Consider the following 19,811-nt stretch of genomic DNA (forward strand, 5'->3'; position numbering starts at 1 on the left):
CATCTACTTTCCTGTCCCTCTGTGATTCTGTCGGACAGCAGTGTTTTCTTATCTGTATTTAAGAGAACCCGATACTTAGCCTTACTCTGACAAAGCTCTAAATAAACACTGGGAGGATCAGGCGAGGTATTGCAGCCGTATCCCCTCCAGCATTTCACACTTGCATAGTCTCTGAGCCTCCATATTCTGCTTTATCAAGAGACAGGATTCTTGTGCTAGCTCCAGAGTGGACATCTATAACTGCTTGCTGCTGTTATAACCACAGGCTCCCTCTAACATGAATTGCAGTGTGAGGCTTATAGAAATTTGTTAAACATTAAGTGTACAGGGCACTGGAGAAAGCAGATGGTGCATGTGACATAAATATTTATTGGCATATTTTCTTTAAGTCATAAGTGACAGTTAATTACATCAAACCCAAAGGAATAAGCCTTGATGGGAAGAAAGTATTCACAGCCATTTTTGAAGAAACAAATTATGAAAAAATGATTTGGGATGATTCATTAATGCATTCCGGCCATTAAAATAAGGATAGTCTCTAAAATATCAAGACCCGTAAATCCACCAATTTGAGATATGCACCTTAATGAAGAGTAATTGCAATGACATTTCTGGTAAATTGCCACTAAAAATGCTGGAAGGAGAGTAGTATAAATACATCCTCCTGCAACATACAGTGTGTACCTAAAAAAGAATTGTGGGTGGGCTGGGGAGACACAAGAAAGTCATGTCAGGACCTTATTTAGGTGAACTTGGGTGTTTCACTGAAGACAGTATATACTAAGTTTTCAAAATGCTCCATTAGGGCTTGCAAGGAGAGTCTTTGGAAACTTTAGCTGCATGTTAGCAGTTGTGCATCTCAGAAAAGTGATTTTTACATAGAATCTGATTTTTGTGGCCATCCAAATGAAAATACAGGGCAAGAATGGGAAAAAGACTTTTGCCATTCACAGCTAGAGAGGGTAATTGTCACTCTCTAATCATATGAAGGATTGTACAACAGCAAGAAGGCCCAGACCTGGCTTCAAGTTGACATTTTCCCAACCTACCCTGCATCCTGTTGAAGTTCTGGGCAGAGAAGCTGTCAGTAGAGTGGTCCTACTTTGACAAGGATCAAAGATGATTTGCAGTAGCCTGATCTCACTTTGATGAGAGCTGAGGGGTATCTGTCATGAAAAGCCTTTCGAGTTATTTAGATTAAAGTGCAGAAGGTATGCCTGAGCTTCTTCAAGCTCTGGGGTTCTCACCTGCAAATTCTGCCACCTGTGTAATGCTGCTGCTTCATACTTCCGTTTGTCTTCGCCTTTTTCAAGCAGCTACGTGGCATGTTTAGAACTTCCAAACTAATGTTTTTATTTCTGCATTTCACAGCTGGTTCCTCTGCCAGAATCATTTTGGCAAGCATGGAAATCAATGCGAGACAAGCGTTGAATCAAAATATTAATGGATAATTAGCTCTGTCTTCCAGAAGATGCTTTTTTATTCTGAGTCACCATCAGGCTATTCCAAACACCTCATATAAGACATATTCCAACACAAGATCCTCTTTAACCATATAAATGTAAAGGATCAAGTTTTACCATGTGTGGAAGAGAGCACTACATCGCTCATACCATTTTCACTTTCCTATCTACCAAAAATTTGAGCTATAGATGTTAGTTTTAACTTTTAATGACTCCAAAAGGAAATAATGAGAGCCAACAGCAGTGAAATTAAGTCACCAAAATTTAGTCACTGGGGGAAAGGAAATTGTAATCTAAAAGCAAATAACTGCAACATAAAAGCAACAGATGGTAATTTTCAATTTCCTTATTTCTTAGGAAATATCTCAGATCTCTACAAAAAGGATATGTCAATTCTTATAACACATCCTTATTCAGTAGGCATTTAGCTCTCTGTTCAGGGAAGGGAAACTCTTGGGAATTACACAATTACATTGTTCCATCCCATGACAGCACACGAATTTAATAGCAAGGCAGGAAACAAAATAATCCTGCCTGCTTCCCAAGCTACTCAGAGGTGGAGCATTAAGAGGCTAAATAATAGCAATGACAAAACAAACAAGCAAACAAACCAGTGAGACAATACTCTATACAATATTCCCTGACATTCTACAGATCTCCACTAGCAGTTTGTGAACAGTTGGGATCTCTCTTTCTCCCAGAAACTAGGAAAGTGTCTTTTCCTTTACATGCTTTATAATGGAGGTGTCACAAGCCTCACATGAAGGCATTTTAAAGCAGCACAGTGTACAAGGAGAAGAAAGCTGAATGAAGATCATGTTAGGCATTATGAAACTGTATGCACAAGAAAGTCACTTGTACACACTTCTACCTTTGATAAGCCTCATTTCCTCTTCACTGGGGTGTGTGTGACTGCACAGTTATATCATTAAATAGCTGAGAAATTTGTGAGTGGGCCGGAGTGAGTGCAAAGACCGCCTGCCCCCAGGCAGCTCATCTAATCGCCTCTGTTCCAGTTCAGTCAGCTGCTGGCTGCAGCAGTAGAGCTTCTGTGAAGTAAAATGAGTGGTTGTTTATTACACAGACAAACACACATGCCCGCTGACAGTAAAAGAGAGAACTTGAAGAATGCACTAAGGTTGGAAGTTCTGCCATAGCTTTGTGCTCTTATCATTCCACTGTAAGTTGCACCTAGTTGTAGTTGAGTGTTTTGCCATAGATATTTTCCTCTGCAGAACTCAGGACCTTGTACAGGCGAAGTGCATGTTCATGTGCCCTTTGAGCTGAAAGATTCACTACAGTTGTCCAAATAACATCCATTTTACCATCATTGTGTTACCACATGACAGGTTTTTTTTCCTAACTACATGAAGAAAAAGTTACCAGTGTAAGCAAAAGTGGGAACAGAGGTTTCAGTTTTGTAGGGATATTTGCCTTCTCCAAGTATCAGCATAAATTAGAGAACAATCAGGAATCAAACTACATGGTATAACTGAAATTACCTAAAACACCACTTCTGATAGTATTGCAGGAAACTGGCTCAGGTTGAGGTTTCTAGCTCCTTTTCAAAAAAGATCCAATCCAATCCAATCCAATCCAATCCAATCCAATCCAATCCAATCATATCATCAGCTGGATACCAGGATTTCTCATCTCTTTGCTCTTCTGCAAAGAAACAGGAAGCTATAAAAGCCCTGACTCTAGTCATCACTGTAAGAGCTTCCAGGCCCCATTCTGGAATATAGAATCATAGAATCATAGAATAACCAGGTTGGAAGAGACCCACCGGATCACCGAGTCCAACCATTCCTATCAAACACTAAACCATGCCCCTTAGCGCCTCGTCCAGCCGTGCCTTAAACACCTCCAGGGAAGGTGACTCAACCACCTCCCTGGGCAGCCTCTGCCAGTGCCCAATGACCCTTTCTGTGAAGAATTTTTTCCTAATGTCCAGCCTAAACCTCCCCTGGCGGAGCTTGAGGCCATATGAGCCCAACTTAGAGATAATGCCACAGAAAGAACATCATGGAGCCTCATAGTCCATTTGCATCACTGCTCTGGATCTACAGGTTTAGGAAGGCTGTGAAGAAAGCAGATGTTATCCTAGTAGAAGCTTAGAAAAACATGGGGAAGAACATTAGGACTAGAAATTCCTTTTAATTTCCAGTTTCATTGTTTCAGATATGAGAAATTGAAAGCGAGGAGGTTCTTGCTTTAGAGTGTTGTTCAGATATTTTTCCTCCAGCCACATATACAAATAAGTACGTAGAATGAACAACTCAATTTCTAAGCTGCAGAGCTTAAAAATGATAATGGTAAACTTAATCCAAGTGACTCATGGACAGCAAGATCTTTATTTCTGTCTGCTGCTATTTAACTTAGTAGAAAAACATCCATGATTTCAGCAGCTGTGTGGTCTGGCTCCAGGAATACAGAGTTTGTAAGAATGAGTGAGCGTGCAGAAGTACAGGTACTTTTGCCTTACACACAAGTATTACAGATGGTTTTGATAATTCTGATGTGGTGGCTACCTCCTGCCTCAGTAAAGAAGCATAATTACGGTTTCTGGTTGCCTGTTTACCAACATAAATAATTTCAGACTCAACTGAGAGCATTGAAAGAGCAAATTCAAAAAAGGAGAACAAATAAAGAAGAAAAGGGTGGGGGAGGAAATTTCAAAGTTCATTTAAGGTTTTCTCTCTAATTATGCAGTGGCATTTAGGGTTTTGAGAGCATATATTTAAGATGTCAAATTAACTGACTTGAAACTCTCTAACGTGACTGAACAACACATTCTGCAAGCCTGTTAGGTGATTCATGATTTCATTTTCAAAAAATTTGTGGGATCCAAGATGACGGTATCATAGAAGACATTTTTTTAAGGTAATAAACACAAAGCAGTCCTCTAAAAATAGGCAGAGAGGAAGAGAGGGCAGCATGAAAGTAAACCCCTACTTATGGAAAAGCAGACGGGTGCACAGACCCACTCCTTTCAGGGACACATTTGGCAATCGAGCCTCCCCCTATGGCTCTGAGAGGCTTAAATAGAAAGACAGAGGAGTCCGGTGTTTTGACAGAGCCATGTCAAACAACTTCCCACAGCAACAGACTCCATCAGCACAAGTTGAGCATTGGGTTCAGCTTTTCCAAGCCCTGATGGTCTGTGGGATGCAGGTGAGAAGAACAAAGAAGGCTGGGGAGTGAGTAGCTTTGATAAGGAGACAGACTGTGTTGCCACCAGTGCTGACACTGGGAAAAGGAGGAACCAGTGCTTCTACCCTGTTAGTGTTCTTCTTGTGACTCCTCTACAGTTTGCGTGATCTGGTATCTGATGTGCTTGATACAACACACAAACCTACCATTCTGTGTGCTTCATTTGCAATCAAGACAGCTTTTGAGTACATATGCTCTAGGTCTCCATGTGACAATCTGTAGACATTTTCAAATTTAGCCTTGAAATGTTAATACACAGGTAAGCAGGCTTTTCTAACCCCAGCAATCGCATAGACAATCAGAAAATCAGCTGTTTTCCCGACCACTTCATAAGCACAAGAATGTATAATGTTTCTTCTTTTTCCAAGTAATGTTGCTGCTTGAGACCTCTACCTATTTCTAACCTAACAGCTGGGGCAGAGCTACCCTGGAATTTGTAGAGCACATGTGAGTAGACAGATGCTATGCAAGTATCCTTCAGCAGAAGCTGAGGTCAGTCCCTAAATGTTTAGTTTAAAATTACTGAAACCATTGGCAACCATAAATTATCATTGTTATAGAACTTTACTCAAAAATGATGAAGAGCGTGGTAAGTCACAGCAGGAACAAAGCCCGCAGTGAAAGACTGAGCTGGTGAAGTTGAGCAATTAACCTTTTGTTTGAAGCACCCTGTTAAGAAGGGACACACAAAGCAGAATACATCACTGCTGTTCTGGGCTAATCCTTTGACAAACCTGACACTGACATTTCTGTTCTTCTGATTTCACATTACTGGTTTCCTAGTAGTTTGTCTTATCTTCATTGGCCTTTGTGTAACTGAGCTAATGTAGATTAGTTGATTTAAGGCTGTTATTAAAGAATATGAGTTGTTCATTTTAGAGGCTATTCCGCATGTTGTGAACTCAATGTTTGGAACAGAGTATGTTATCTTCTGAAATGCAGTGCAAACCACTAGCTAGTTGCTAAGTTTGTTTTATGCGGGAAAAGTCTCTAAAGAACAAACTAGTTCAGCCACAGAATAAATGGATTATTTAGTTTGTACTTTGACTTTATCTGTAGGTTTCTACAGGGAGACTGTTAGGTATTGACAATAAAGTGCGTGGAGCTAAGACCTTGCACAGCAAGACTGTGACCCCAGCTGTATCCATTATGAAGCTGTAATTTCTGTCACTTGTAACACTGATCAACTGTAGCTGGATCTTCTGTGCACTGAATGCAAGTACTGTTACAAACGTTCCTTTTCAGAGGGGGGAAAATGTGATGGTCTTGGGTTAAAGTGTAATGCTATGATCCGTGATGCAGTAAGCAGCACTGGGGCCAGTAAGGGCTTGGTGGGGAAAAGGAAGTGTTTAGGGCATTATCCTGATCAGTTAGTTTTGTACAAACCTGATGTTTTTTCTTATGTGTATATATTGATAATGTGTATATTGATGGGTATTTAAGATACCACTGAACTTGGTCAAAATCCATCATCAGTCCTATATTTCCTTCCTTAGTTCCCACCTCATTTTCTCAAAAGCAGAGAGAACTTTAAAAGAATGATGTGCTTTTACTACAGAAGGACCTCACTAACCAGCAGAGCAAAGGGGCCTGTTTTAAATCTAGGGAAAGTAGTTTCTGATCCACTGGACCCAGCCTGGAAATCCTTTCCACCGGAGACTTTGAATATAAATTTATTAGGATACATGTTTCAGGGGGTATGACAACCAGGGACCTGCTGATTTTGTCTGCTACCCTGCAAAGTACCACCTGCCCATTCCTTCTTCTCCCGCTGTCGTCCAGAACAAAGGCACCTAAGCCCAGGCAACAGTAGTGAGTAGCAGACCTGCCCTGCTATGTGAAAGACAGCATGAAAAAGAGAAACACAGTCTAAATTATTATGCATTCTAACAATATACTGCAAGCGGGCGGGGGGGGGAAGAGAGATTATTTTGGGTGTCATAATGAAGTGATAAGCATTATTGAGTAGTACAGGAAAGGAAGAAATAGCTTGCTCAGTTTTAAAAAAAAACAAATGCAGTCTTCCAGATATTGCTGCATCAGCTTCTAAAAGCTTATATCTGGTTGTATAACTCACAATTTACTGTTATTATGGAGTTGATAGATGTGCTTTGTTAATACCTGCTTATTTATAGGACATCTAACACAGAAAAAAAACAAGACTAACACTAGTCTTCCTAACACTGTTAGGAACATCTTCCTAACAGCTTGGGAACAAAGAGTGGGAGGGGAGAGACAAAATGATGGTTATAGAACATGTTCTGTCCTGTCATAGGTCAACTTGATTACTTTACTCAGTCTGAGTGGACATATGTATCACTGTGCTTGAGCACCCACCCTATTTGCCAGACCTGGCTCTCTGCAATCTCTGCCTCTTCCCAAAGATCAAGGTGGTGCTCAAAGAATCCATTTTTTTGTCAGTAGAAGACTTAAAAGCAAAAACAATTGAGATCCTCAGCAGCCTTTGAGAAAATGATCTGTGGAATTGCTTTGGATGTTGGCAGCATTGTATGCTGCTGTATCAACTCAGAAGGAAACTATTTAGAAGGTGATCATAATTGATTTTCTTAATTTATTAAATAAGGAGTTACGGGCACAGTCTTGGGATTTTTGTGTCACACCTCGTAAACCCCAGAGACCTGGAGCAGGTTGAACCTGAGTCTGATCATTCTCTCATTGTCACTGCTATGGATGTTTTTCACTTGATATCTTTTTTTAGCAAAATCATTTGCATTTTTAAATTAGGCTCAGCAGCATTTACTTCCTCATCTTTCTCAAGTACTGAAAATTCCTGTAGAGCACCACAGAACTGTTTGACATGCACAGATAAGCAGAATGGATTTAACTACTTACAACTTTTTAATCACCTTCTTTTGCTTCTGTGTGACATACAAATGTCTTTGGGAAAAATAATTGATTTTTATAGTAGTTTAGAGCAACACCATACCAAATGAGACTATCTATGTGTCTTAAGAAATAGTCAAAAAATCATCTGTCTTAGAAATCTAAACATTCATTTAGAAACACACCATCAATGATCTTTTCTCCATATACCCAACAACCTAATAATTCCCTGCTTCAGTTGCTTGTAAAATTAAAGTATGCATCTGTTTGGCTTTGTAGGCTGACAACAGTTACATTTCTTGACTTACCAAGACTTCCTGGCTGCAGGAAGTCAAATCTTTCATCTTGGTTTTATTGTTAAGTAGCTCATTTTTCCAAACCATTAAATATTTTCTGTGTATTTAGTAGAGTCTGGCATATAGTTTACCACAACTATAGACCAGAAAGTTAACCACAACAGTTAAAACTTCATGGCATTTTGACAATTGAAAGTTTCAACAACTTCTATGAAGTCTTTTCCCTAGAAGTGTCTAAAATTTGGAAGTACTATTTTACAAAGTTTTACCTTTGTCTTTGGGGAGCAGCCTGGTCACTGACACTTTGTTCCCGACTGTGCTGATATTTGGGTAGCAGGCATCGACATGCCCTGCTGAGCAGGAGATCAAAGGATGCAAGAAAAGGGGAAGGACCAGAACTGGCTTCTGTGCAGCCCACAAACTGGTCTTGGGTTCATACTTATTATTTTGCTCAGGAACAAATCCTCCTTGAAAATAACATCCCCTGCAGTGGTCTGATGGAACCATAATTTTTCCATACCAACAATCTTCACATACAGGAAATGGAAAAAGACAAGATTAACTCGAACAAAGCTAAATGATGGTATCAATTCTATTTTATTGGTTTATGTTTATGATTGGTTTATTCAGACTGGCCTTGAAATCAGATTTCTCAGCTTTGTTAACTGTCACAGTTATATTATGTAGTTCTCTGAGATTCTACTTTATATTTATATGGGTACAAGAAGAAAGAAAATAAATAAGCACAAGACCTAAGAAAAAAGTAATGCAGGAAGACTAATTACAGGCTTATAAGATATTACAGAAATATACCCTACGACTTTGCAGTCGTACAAGAGCAGTAATAGTCTCTACTCATTATGAAGCAAGAATCCCTTTTGATTCCAGTCTGTGAATTAAAATGGTGATAGAGAAACACAAACATTTTAATAGTAATGAGAGACAAGCAAAGGGTAGAAATACTAAGCTGAATATTGCTTTTGGTCCTGATGGATGCAATAATTTCTGTGAAGTAAGTTTTACACGCAACATGTGCATATTTATTGGAGCAGTCACTGAGTTATTGGTAACAAGATTACCATCAAATGCAATGAATTTTTCCAAGACCTCAAATTTCTGAAGCTGCAGTGTAGGGAGACTTCTACTCTCCGAAACCTGTGTCACATTGAAAACTTGATAGCAGCTTTTCAGCACAGGAATCAGAATCACATTGTACAAATTGTACTGAAAGATGCAGACATGTAGGGCTCAGGTGTCAGTTATGAATGTTTTCTTCTGGTAAATAATTCTGGTGATAATGATCAAAGCCACAAGCTTCCCAGAAAATCACACAAGCAGCTTCCATTCATGCAAATCCTAACAAAGTTAGACACCAAAAAAGTTACTGGGATCTCCAGAATTCCTAGGTCTGGGTAGCTTGTTTAATTATTAGCTAAAGAGTAATCTCATGTGACACTTTAGAGCATTCATTTAGAAATCATCATTTTAGAGCTATTTTGTCTTTCTGAACAACTAAATAGATGGTACGTGAAACTCAATAGAGATTATAAGGCTCAAGCAGGTGCAAGTATGGAAAACAGGTTAAAAAATATTGGTCTTTACAGACAGGAAATATATACACATAACAAAGATAATATGTATTATATATATAAATATATATTAAAAATATGATAGGTATACATGTCTCACAAGAAGTCCAAGAGTTTTTATTTAGACTTCACATTAGCATGAATAATTCAAGTGAAAATAAATTCAAGGTTCTTTTGGGGAGCTTTGCAGATCAGCATTTTGATAACCATCAAAATAAATGATCTTGCCATAGACAGAAAAAACAGATGGCTGAACTGCTAGAATCTACTGAAAAGGGCATTTTATGCCATCCTAATATAAATAGATGAATGTTGCTGGTCATTTTCAAACGGAGAAAGCTCAAAGAAAATTTCTGAACAAAATATGGCATGTTGCCATTCCTGTGATGTTTTTGGTGAGTTACAGTTTGCTTTGTCTCAGATGCATGAAGTGAAAAGTATTTTTTTCTTAGGATTTTCGCTGCCCTCTGCTCCTGAGGGAGCACAACTTGCAGCTGTACGGTCTGTGAGATAGAGATCATTCTAGTGAGTGATGCCTTGGAGTAGCTGTATTTGGTTATTGTGCAGTGGGAAAATTATGGTGATCTGAACTACCTTTCTAAAGCTAGCAGCCTCTGCCTTCAGTACAGTAAAATTCTGGAGCAACTGTATTTAAAAACAACTCTTGCAGCAGTCACAGTCGCTGAAAAACTTCACAATCCTGTTCACGAACTCTATCTTCACAGCTCTACCTTTAACAAAGGGATAAAGTGCTCAGTAGCACAATAGTGTATAAGAAACAATACACATCCTGAGAACTTACAATATCTACACACAATACGGAGGGGAATCAACATGGAAATAAGCCTTTAATTTCTCAAAGGATATTGCTAAATAATATCACTGCATTAATCTTAAGATGCAGGTTACTTACATTGGGCAAAAGGAGCAAGGGAAGAGACAAATAAGCACAGTTAAATATATATTAATTTAAAAGTCACATTGAGAGAATTTCATACCTGCAGCACTCAAACCAGGACAGAGGGGAGACAGCTGACTGCCCTGACACATAGCTACCTGCCTGCTCCCTCTGGATTCCTGTCAGCAACAGATGCTAACAGTTAAAGTGAACAAAATAACTACTGAGTGTCATTGTCAAATGCTTAAGGTGCAAGGAAGAGCACAGCTTGAACTTGCCTTTCCTGCTGTGGAAACGCAGTCACTTCTTCAGTTCTTTGCCCTCAAGGACTGCATTCTCATCAGCACTTCAGCTGGCTTTATATACAAAACTATTATCAGCCCTGAGTTCAGCAGTAACTCAGCCTTCCTAGGCCACACGGTTGTATCCTGCATGTCCTCAGGCTTAGGCATTTAAACTATATTCTTCCTTTGCATCCAGGAACTGCCTGCATAGAATTATTTTCTCCTGCATTCTCTCCTGGGGCTAATTATCTTTTTCACTTCTGTTTATAGGAAATTAAACATAAGTCTTATCAGCAGATTGCAGTGCAGTCCCAGCCCAGTTATTTCCTCTAACTCTCTCCTGGGCTGTCTCAATTGGCACCTTGCATGTCTAAGTAGACTTGGTACTGTGACAGAAGACAGGAGGGAGGATGGAGAAAGCAGAACAGCACAGACCTGAGACATAAAGACCCCATAACCTCAGTTTCCAGACAGCTTTTATACCGACATAGCAACCAGGACAGCACAGAACACAGGCAGTTCTGCACAGTTCCGCGACAAAACCAAATACATACACAGAAGTTTAGCCTACGCTGTGGTGTATGGCACCAAACCCAGGATCAGCTGTATGGATACAATAAGAGTGACAGGAATGAGGTGATTTGTGCCACCTGAACGTTGTTCTGCCACCATTTTGGCACTTCGATACTGTCTTTAACAGTGCAGTCATAATCCACCAATTGACATCAAAAACAAAGAAACCATATTTAAGAGCATCCTTTAGATTACAAAGTCATAAACTCAAATGTTAGAAACCGGCAGGTACACTGTCTTCTACTTCCTTATAATTCAGCACCTTTTTGCAGTCTTCCTGTTCACTGAATCAGGCAGAGATCCTGCACTGCATAAATGTGGGCAAACGAAGTAGAATTGAGGTTGCACAAGCCACCTATGCATAGTTCTATTTCAGCTTAAATTCCTTTATTTTAAAATAGATTTTGAAATTTATTTGGGAGAATGCTATATAACGTATAGGTATTTGGATTGGGGGGGTGGGGGGGAATAAACACCTCCAGCAGCACTTCAGCAAGTGCTGATCACATTCCTGTACAATGCAGAATACAAGACCATGGCTCTCACTTCACTTGCCAGTGTAACCATATCAGTTAGGTGCAAGCAACAGCTATGGGTGCAAGGAACAGAGAGGGAGGACTATAGTGGATTTTCAGTTCAACCTCTTCCCTAAGAAGAAGCTGGAAGAACTCGTGCTTCATGGGAGAAAAAGGACCAAGTGTCTCGAAGCTGTTTCTCTTCTCAAAAGCTGCTAACAGCTCCTAGCCCTTACAGCACTGTGCAAGAAGCTACTACTATTGTGGCATCTCTGCTGAGTTAGTATTTTGACATAGAAAAGGACTGGAAAACAGATTTTCTTCTTAATTAAAAAAAAAATACCAGTTTTATAAAAGACTCCACAAGCTAGCGCTTGTTTTAATCTCACCGAAAGCTGTAAGATATTTCACAGGATAAAGAAAAAGTCTTTTCTTAATCTCAGGCATCGGTACACAATGAAAAAAAGGCATTAGAGCTTTCCAAAACTAACAGAAAAAAGCAGTTTGGCAATCTATCTGGGGAAACTACTACAGAACTGAAATCAACTTCACCCTAGAACAGACACTTAGGAAAAACACACAGAGTTTTTAAAAACTGTTGGTATTATACCTTTGAGTCAGTGTTTCTTTCTTACCATTACTGTGCTTTTTCATCTAGGGAATATTAAAATGTTGGTAATACCAACCTTGCTTCATACAAGCTTAAATTAAAGCAATAAGGAGAATATAATAATGTATTTTGTTGCTTGTCTTTCAGCTGTTTGCTAGCATCAGTGCTCTGAAAAAAAAAAAAAAGGAAATTGCTTTATGCCTCCAAAGTGAGAATAGAGTTATGCTTTTAGCAATTCCCTGAAGCCATCTGTCAAAGAGTAAAATATATTGTGTGTATAGTACATTATATCCTAAGTGCTTTATAAATAAATTATTTCTTAACACGTAGTTCTTTTAAGAAGTAATAGTCTAAATTTGCAGACAGTGGACGCTGAGGTGTCTGCATAATTTCCACACCAACCCAAGAGTAGATTTAAGGACTTGAAATTGTTGATCTAGAGAATCTACTCCACAGATCTCTTAATAGTCACAGAAATCATGCAACAGAGAGAAGAAAAAGTGGGGGGAGGAAGATTTTCTCTGCCTGTGAAGGGGTTCTTTATCAGGGAGTGTAGGGATGGGATTAGGGGGAATGGTTTTAGGCTGAAAGAGGGGAGATTTAGATTAGACATTTGGAAGAAATTTTTTTGGAGTGGGAGGCACTGGGACAGCTTGCCATAAAGTCGTGGCTGCCCCATCCCTGGAGGTGTTCACAACCAGGCTGGATGAGCCTTTGAGCATCCTGATCCAGTGGGAGGTGTCCCTGCCCATGGCAGAGGTTTGGAAACAGATGATCTTTAAGGTCCCTTCCAACCCAAAACATTCTATGATTCTAATTGCTTATATGACCCTGGGAAGTAAAGGCTTCTTCAAGATCAAAGCTGGGCAAGTTAATAATGATCACCTGCCTGGTACTGTCCCAGTGGAAACGTTTAGAGGATTTTATGAAGAGGAGGTTTGCAGGTCAGACTCCCAGTTCTTGTTATTCATGTACAAGAAGCTACATAGGAAAAACATTTCTATTTATAATGTGATTGTGTTTTAAATGGTTTCTGGGTATGTAGCATACTGCCAGTATAGAGACTCTAAATTTGATAGCAGTGGTACATGTTCACCAAAAGAGAAGTATTGTTCTTACTGGTGCAAATAGCATTTCTACACTGGAAACACTACTGAAACAGAAGTAGATATTAGCATCTAACAGGGAAGTTGTGGGTGACAATCTCACTGTGTAAAGCCAGAATTTGGGTGGTGGGGTTTTTTTTTTCCTTTTTTGTATTATGTAACATCATTTAATTTTTGTTGCTTTCTTCCCCAAAATAAGTCTTTCCTAAGCCAGAAAAAAAAGCAATATCTTGAGCTTTCTGCATCATTTTGAGACTCAGTATAAGTGGAGAGCAGACACATTTTGGAAATGAAAATATCTTTGTGGGAAGACAAGGATGTGGGGTGTAAAGAAGTGTCTGGGAAAGGACTGATATTTCAAGATATTAGGATTAGGACAAGGTTAGGTTCTAGTTAAACTAACTTAAAATCCATTAACCTGCATCTGATCCAAGAGAAAAAAGTCAGAATTAAATTGAAGTTAAAAAATCCTGACCTGACCTGGGCTGCTTCTTCATCATCTGTATATTTCCCTCCTACAGATTATGAATTATTCTGTAGTGCTGTTTTGCCTTGTTTTGATGGAGGTGTCTCTGACACTGGAAAGTGATCAAGCAGTGCAGGCTAGCAAGAGCTTAGATTTTTATAACATAAGCAGAAACCAGTGAGAGATGTTTCAGATGGACCTTTTTCTCTTTGAGCACCTCTGGCAAAATATCTCCAAGAAAAATATCCTCACAGTGAACTTCCTAGAAGGTAGAGGTAGCATAGAGCCTGCCAGGATGGAGCTGTTAATTTGATTACAGTAGCTAGCTAGTCCCATCCTCCTGCTCGAAGCCCAATCTCAAAGCAAAGAGCAAAATGGAAAAAGTAAATGTGTTCTTCAGTGTCTTTCAGTGCAAAACTATTTTTGTGCAAAAATTACCTATAATTAAAACTACAAAATTTACAGAATAGGAAAATGCTAAGAGACTGCAGCGACGATGTAATAAATAAATGTCAATGGAATTCAACAACTGCATTTGGAAACTGGATTCAGTACTACCACGAGGTTTACAGTACAAGTTCATTGGGTTCTGAAAATAAATAAAAGAGTTAGATGAATGAAAGAGAACACGCCTTATAATAGATATTCCTGGTTATAATGTTATTTTTTTCTACTGAGGTATTAGTGAGTTATATGCTCTCCATGCCACATAAAATAGAGATGATGACTTTAGGGATGCTCAGAAAGTGCATACCTTTCTTTAGGCTGGCAGTCAGTGTATAAAACAGCAAAAAGATGTACTATTGCACCAACATGTAGTTGGCAAATGACAGACCAAAGCTTACCAGAGTCGGGTGTTTGGCTGGAAGGTACATACAGATAGGACTCCTCCTACCCAGCTTTATGACAAAGCTTTCACACCAAATCCAGTACAAAACTAGACCTTACCACTCTGGTGTGGGAGTTCCTACTTTCAGCATGGTAGTAAACGTGCTTGAGAGGACTAGAAATTGGATCCCTGCTTCCCAGCACTCCTACCCTGGTTGCCAAATTAACAGTCACCGAAGAAAACATACTACCATGTACCTGCAGACTCAGAGCCATCTATCACTGCGGGCACTGGGCAAGTTCATGTGCAGATCCAGGGTAATTTTCTAATGCCTTGTAATAAACGCCCATTGTTGATATGCAAACTGCCTACATGCAAAGCCCCAGTGGAAAGTAAGACACGTTTTTGTCTGTATAATTAATTGTAACATGTTTAGGACGTTACACAGCTACCACATTCTATTGCTAGAAGTATTGTTAGTAGTTTATAACTTTGACATTTTTATAAATGTTTCTTAAAAGTTAGACAGCCATAAAATGCAGGTGACAGTGGCATATCCTAGCATTATCAGGCAAAGAAATATTTTTCCTAATATTGTAAATTTGTTGGAAAATATGTTTTTAAGTTCATATAAAGATGCCATTAAACTCTTTTAAAGGGCAGAATACTTTATTTTTTTGTGGGGTTTTTTTGGTTTACAATGGGAGGTCTGACTGGAGCTTTCCATCTGCTGTGCTGCCTGTTACTGCAGATGGCCATAATCAGTACATATGGTATGTGCATATATAAACTGAAGTCAGTGCTGTCGTAGGGTAAAAGCAGGCACATAGCAGGAGCTCAGATGCCTAACACAAGTATATTAGTGAAGGGGATAATTTAGAGCATTTTATTTTTCTAGGAGAAATATATATGGAATTAGGGAAAGGAGCATTTACTGTTTGCTGATTAAAAAAAGAAATCACTCTGATCTTAGGAGATAAATTCTGGATCTGCAATTTACTTCAAATCAGGTGTTGGCTTCAGCTCAGCCCCAAATCTGTGCCAGCTTTTGGTTTAAATCAAGACAACACTGAACTCACAAATTTCTAGAGATACCCATAATGCAGGCATAGTGCAGGCAGCCTATCTTTGGAGTCCCTGTGCCTAATTCAGAAATAAAGCTGGAGGAGGGATTTTCTTGTTTCTGAAAATTTGAAAAAGGCTTTCCAGTCATGTAAAAGAACGTAAGTCTTCAGAAATGCGACAGCCTTTAGATCTGAGGTTTAAGTTGCTCTCACTAACATTAAATAGCTGCTGAAACTCATAATGACCAAAGAAGGGGTAAATGACCTTATTGTTAGAAGCAGTACTTCCCAGTGAATCACACGTAAACCTACCAGGCTGTAAGCCTTTCTGCCTCCTACTGCAGTGCCCAGTTAGCACTGCTGTAAACTTCTGCTTGTACGTTGGCTCATGAACCAAGGTTAAAAAAATAAAAATATTTCCATAAAATCTGAAACTTCTACTCAGGAAACCTGGAAAGTTTGGAGAAATACTACAATATTGATGTGCTGTGGAGAAAACTCTAAAAGCAACTCACCACATGTACATATATCAGCGCTTGAACTTATGAAACATTTAAAAATAAGCTCCTGAAAAGAAGAACTCATTGGAAAAGCAAGGCAGACATGAAGAGTTTATCTGATATACAAAAAAATGAATTTTTAACATTTCCTCCCCTTTTTCTAATATCCTCTGTATTACAGTTTATTGCCCATTCATCAGGCAAGCTAATTGTCAGAGCACATAAAGTCATGACTCTTACTTGTGTTCCTTTTTCTCCTTTTTTAATATCTACCTTGCTATTCTCGTTGCTAACCTTTAAACCTTTTGTGTACTTGGAAAAGGCTTCACGTATTCGTCTACGAGGCTAAAAAAGGAACATATGTTGACTTTAAAACGGCCGCTGCCATTCTAATATGACTTCATAAGCTACTGTTTCTTTCTCTCTCTTATTACAGGTTTGTTTTGTGAATTTAGATGCAAACAGAGATGACTGCAGCGATGAGCAAGTGAAACAGGTAACAATATAGGTCTTAATAACACACACAGTGGGTCTAGTCATGTACATCAGGGCTCTCCAATACAAACCCAGGTCAAAATTCTATGGGCAAATCAAAGGTAGCCCTAGACTTTTTAACCCTTACAGAGAGCAATGCATTAGGAATCTGAACTTCTCAACACCAGGCCATATTTTATAGCTTTTCTTACTCACATCTGAGAACTATCTAGCAGATTGTTGCAGCCTGTGAATTCACACCAGTTATCATGTGAGTGGACTTCTGCTCAGCCTTGATTTTATTAGAGAATTAAACGTGGAATTTAATTTGACATAAAACTACATTAAAAAGTTCTGATGTCTTTCTTTCCTACAGCCAAAAGCCTTTGAGAATCTTCACAGAGTGGTGGGGGTTGGAAGGGACCTCTGGAGATCACCCAGTCCAACCCCCACTGCTAAAGCAAGGTCACACGGAGCTGGTTCCACAAGAAAGCATATAGGCATTTTTTTCCTATCTCCAGAGAAGGAGATTCCACAGCCTCTCTGGGCAGCCTGAGGGTGCTCCGTCACCCTCACAGTAAATGAGTTTTTTATTCATGTTCAGATGAAACTTCTTTTGTTCCAAGTTAGAATCATAGAATCATAGAATAACCAGGTTGGAAGAGACCCACCGATAAGACCCAAGCTTAACAGAAAGCTTGATTATTTTACAAACACTAAGACAAGCTACATCATGATATGCTATTTAAAATATATATCATTCCAAAAAGCCCTCAGATCTGAGGAAGTTACATTTTAAAGATATGGGCTAGTGTCAGTTTTGAGTTTACATCTTCCTCTGTCAGTTCATTTTCAAGATCCTGGCTTGATGCCTATGATCTGCACAGCACTATGGCAGCAATATTTCATAAATGAACAAAGGTAGGATCTCCTGACAATATCCAGGGAGTTCCTCAGTAGAGCATTATGGTTAGTTCGCTGAAACCACTTTTAGCTTATGCGAGGACAACCAATACTGGGACCTCATTGCCTCCTGCAAGTCGTTCATTAGCAGGAACTGGCTTTCTGTGCTGTTTTCTGCACCCTGGATCTGTGAAAATTCAGATGTCAAAAATAACCACAGCTTCTTGCAGCAAGATTATTTTTCTGTTGAATCAGCAGGTTAGCTGTGCAGAACAGCTTGAGAGGTTTAACTTCACTGAATCCACAGAAGCGCTGGTTCTTTTCTAATAAGCAATGTTTTTATTGTTGTTTAAAGAGTGTTTATTAAGGAACAACAGATACAGCAAGTCATAAAGAAACACCAAAGTCTCTCCCCCAATCTTAGAGCTAGACATCTGTAAAAGCCAACTCAAACTAGCTCCATGCAGCTACCCTTTACAATACATGGAGATTAGGTTACTCCCTCACAAGCACAAATCACCTTTGAAAGCAGCTGCATAATTTTTACTTGTCAGCCCTAAAGCAGTGAGGCATTCACAGCCGATGCACTTTGCATAGCTCTAAACCCTTCCTTCACAGCAGAACCCGGTCAGCTCTCTAAAGTGCTGGATCCCAACATGCCCACAGCTGGTGCTCCCTGCCTGGCAGTAAAAGAGAGACCACGACATTTGGCTGCATTTTAGAAAGGCAGTTTCTGGTGTCAACACATTTATTAGCCATTATAAGGAGATGATATTTTTCTTTTAGTTTTCCGTGTAGGTAATAAAAATTTCACTTCTAGCACAGACACTGTGTAAACTTCTCTAAGAGGAAACTCACTCATCCAATTTTTTTGTGTATAATATACAGTTTGTGTAAATTAGCTGTGAGTGGGGTGGATTTTTGCACAAGCACACTGATGTGGTAAAAGAATTTCATAGAAGAAGTTTAAAAAAGTTAGCATAGCTTCTGTTCATATGAAATATGTAACTGTTTACTAATAGGTACTATTAGGATCTGGCCTTGCTCTTTGAATGTTGGAATGGGTTAAATTGGGGGTTTTTTAGTGTAAAAGAATTGTCTTTCCAGACCTTCCATCTTTCCTTTTTTATTCTGAACAAAAAGTTAAGGGACTGAGGTAAAAGATATACAAAAATGCCATGATTTCCTACCTAAGATATCTAATAAAATGTGGCAATTTAGGCAGTAGAAAATAGAGATACATAGCTAAATGTGTGTGATAACAGAAAGGTTATAATTTAAAAAAAGAAAAGGATGGGAACTTTTTTGTGCTATACCGAAATGTCAAACTGAATTGAAGCACTGAATTTAGTTATGTCAAATATAAATACTTAGCCTCATCAGAAGATCAGTCTACTGAAGAGTGAATTGTTCTCCAAAACTGAATAAGATTTTCTAAGCCAGAAAGTTTTATTATATCTAATTCACTCTGAGGAAAAAAAATAACAGTACTGCAAGCTTATTATTTTTAAGATGAAAAGGAAAAAGCAGAAGTGAAGTATCATTGAATTGCATAGTAACTAAAGCATACCACTGAGTGCCCAAGATATGCAATCCCTTCATGGATTTGCCATTTGATGAGCTGTGTTAGTGCTTAAAATGGAGGTGCTATTTCCTCCCTCTGTATGGGATCATCCTTGATTCCCTGCCTGTTCATAAAGCAAGCCCAGCGAGATCTTTGGCAGAAAATAATTGCAAGCACTCTAAGAGCAGGTATTGTCCTTTCAATCTGGCCTTTGTGCACGGATGAGCACAGGTGCCTCCTGCGTAGCACTGGGGACTCTCAGCAGTAGTGCTGTGCAAATCTGTGTTTCATAGCCTCACTGATGATGTGACTGTTACCATTTTTGGCTCCAGCAAATACGTAACAGGTAGAAAATGATTGTAAAATTATAAATGAAAAACCACAAAGGTGTCCAGTGGAAGAGGAATGAAACAGATGTTTCGTCCGTGTATTAAATAGTTCCATTATTCCAAGTTTGTTATTACATCAGTTTGGTCAGCAATTTCCAGCTAACTTTCCCTTTGGTTTCTTGCTTATCATATGCCTGGAGTAAAACTGGAAGGTTTGCCCTGTTCTCATTACCATACTTACTGAATCATTTCTTTTTTAGACAGTAACAGACACGGTGTTCTCAGCCTCTT

General features: G+C 39.0%; 1 protein-coding gene across 3 annotated transcripts in view; it reads left to right on the forward strand.

Moving 5' to 3' along the window:
* SPHKAP (SPHK1 interactor, AKAP domain containing) overlaps window positions 1-19,811 on the forward strand; it is a 72,689-nt gene that overhangs the window by 34,150 nt on the left and 18,728 nt on the right. For all 3 annotated transcript variants that reach the window (XM_069864641.1, XM_069864640.1, XM_069864642.1), the window contains exon 4: window positions 16,687-16,746. In XM_069864641.1, the coding sequence (XP_069720742.1) occupies window positions 16,687-16,746 (60 nt within the window). The remainder of the gene's footprint in view (window positions 1-16,686; window positions 16,747-19,811) is intronic.

This window comes from Phaenicophaeus curvirostris, chromosome 10, assembly GCF_032191515.1.
Source record: "Phaenicophaeus curvirostris isolate KB17595 chromosome 10, BPBGC_Pcur_1.0, whole genome shotgun sequence".
NCBI lineage: Eukaryota > Metazoa > Chordata > Aves > Cuculiformes > Cuculidae > Phaenicophaeus > Phaenicophaeus curvirostris.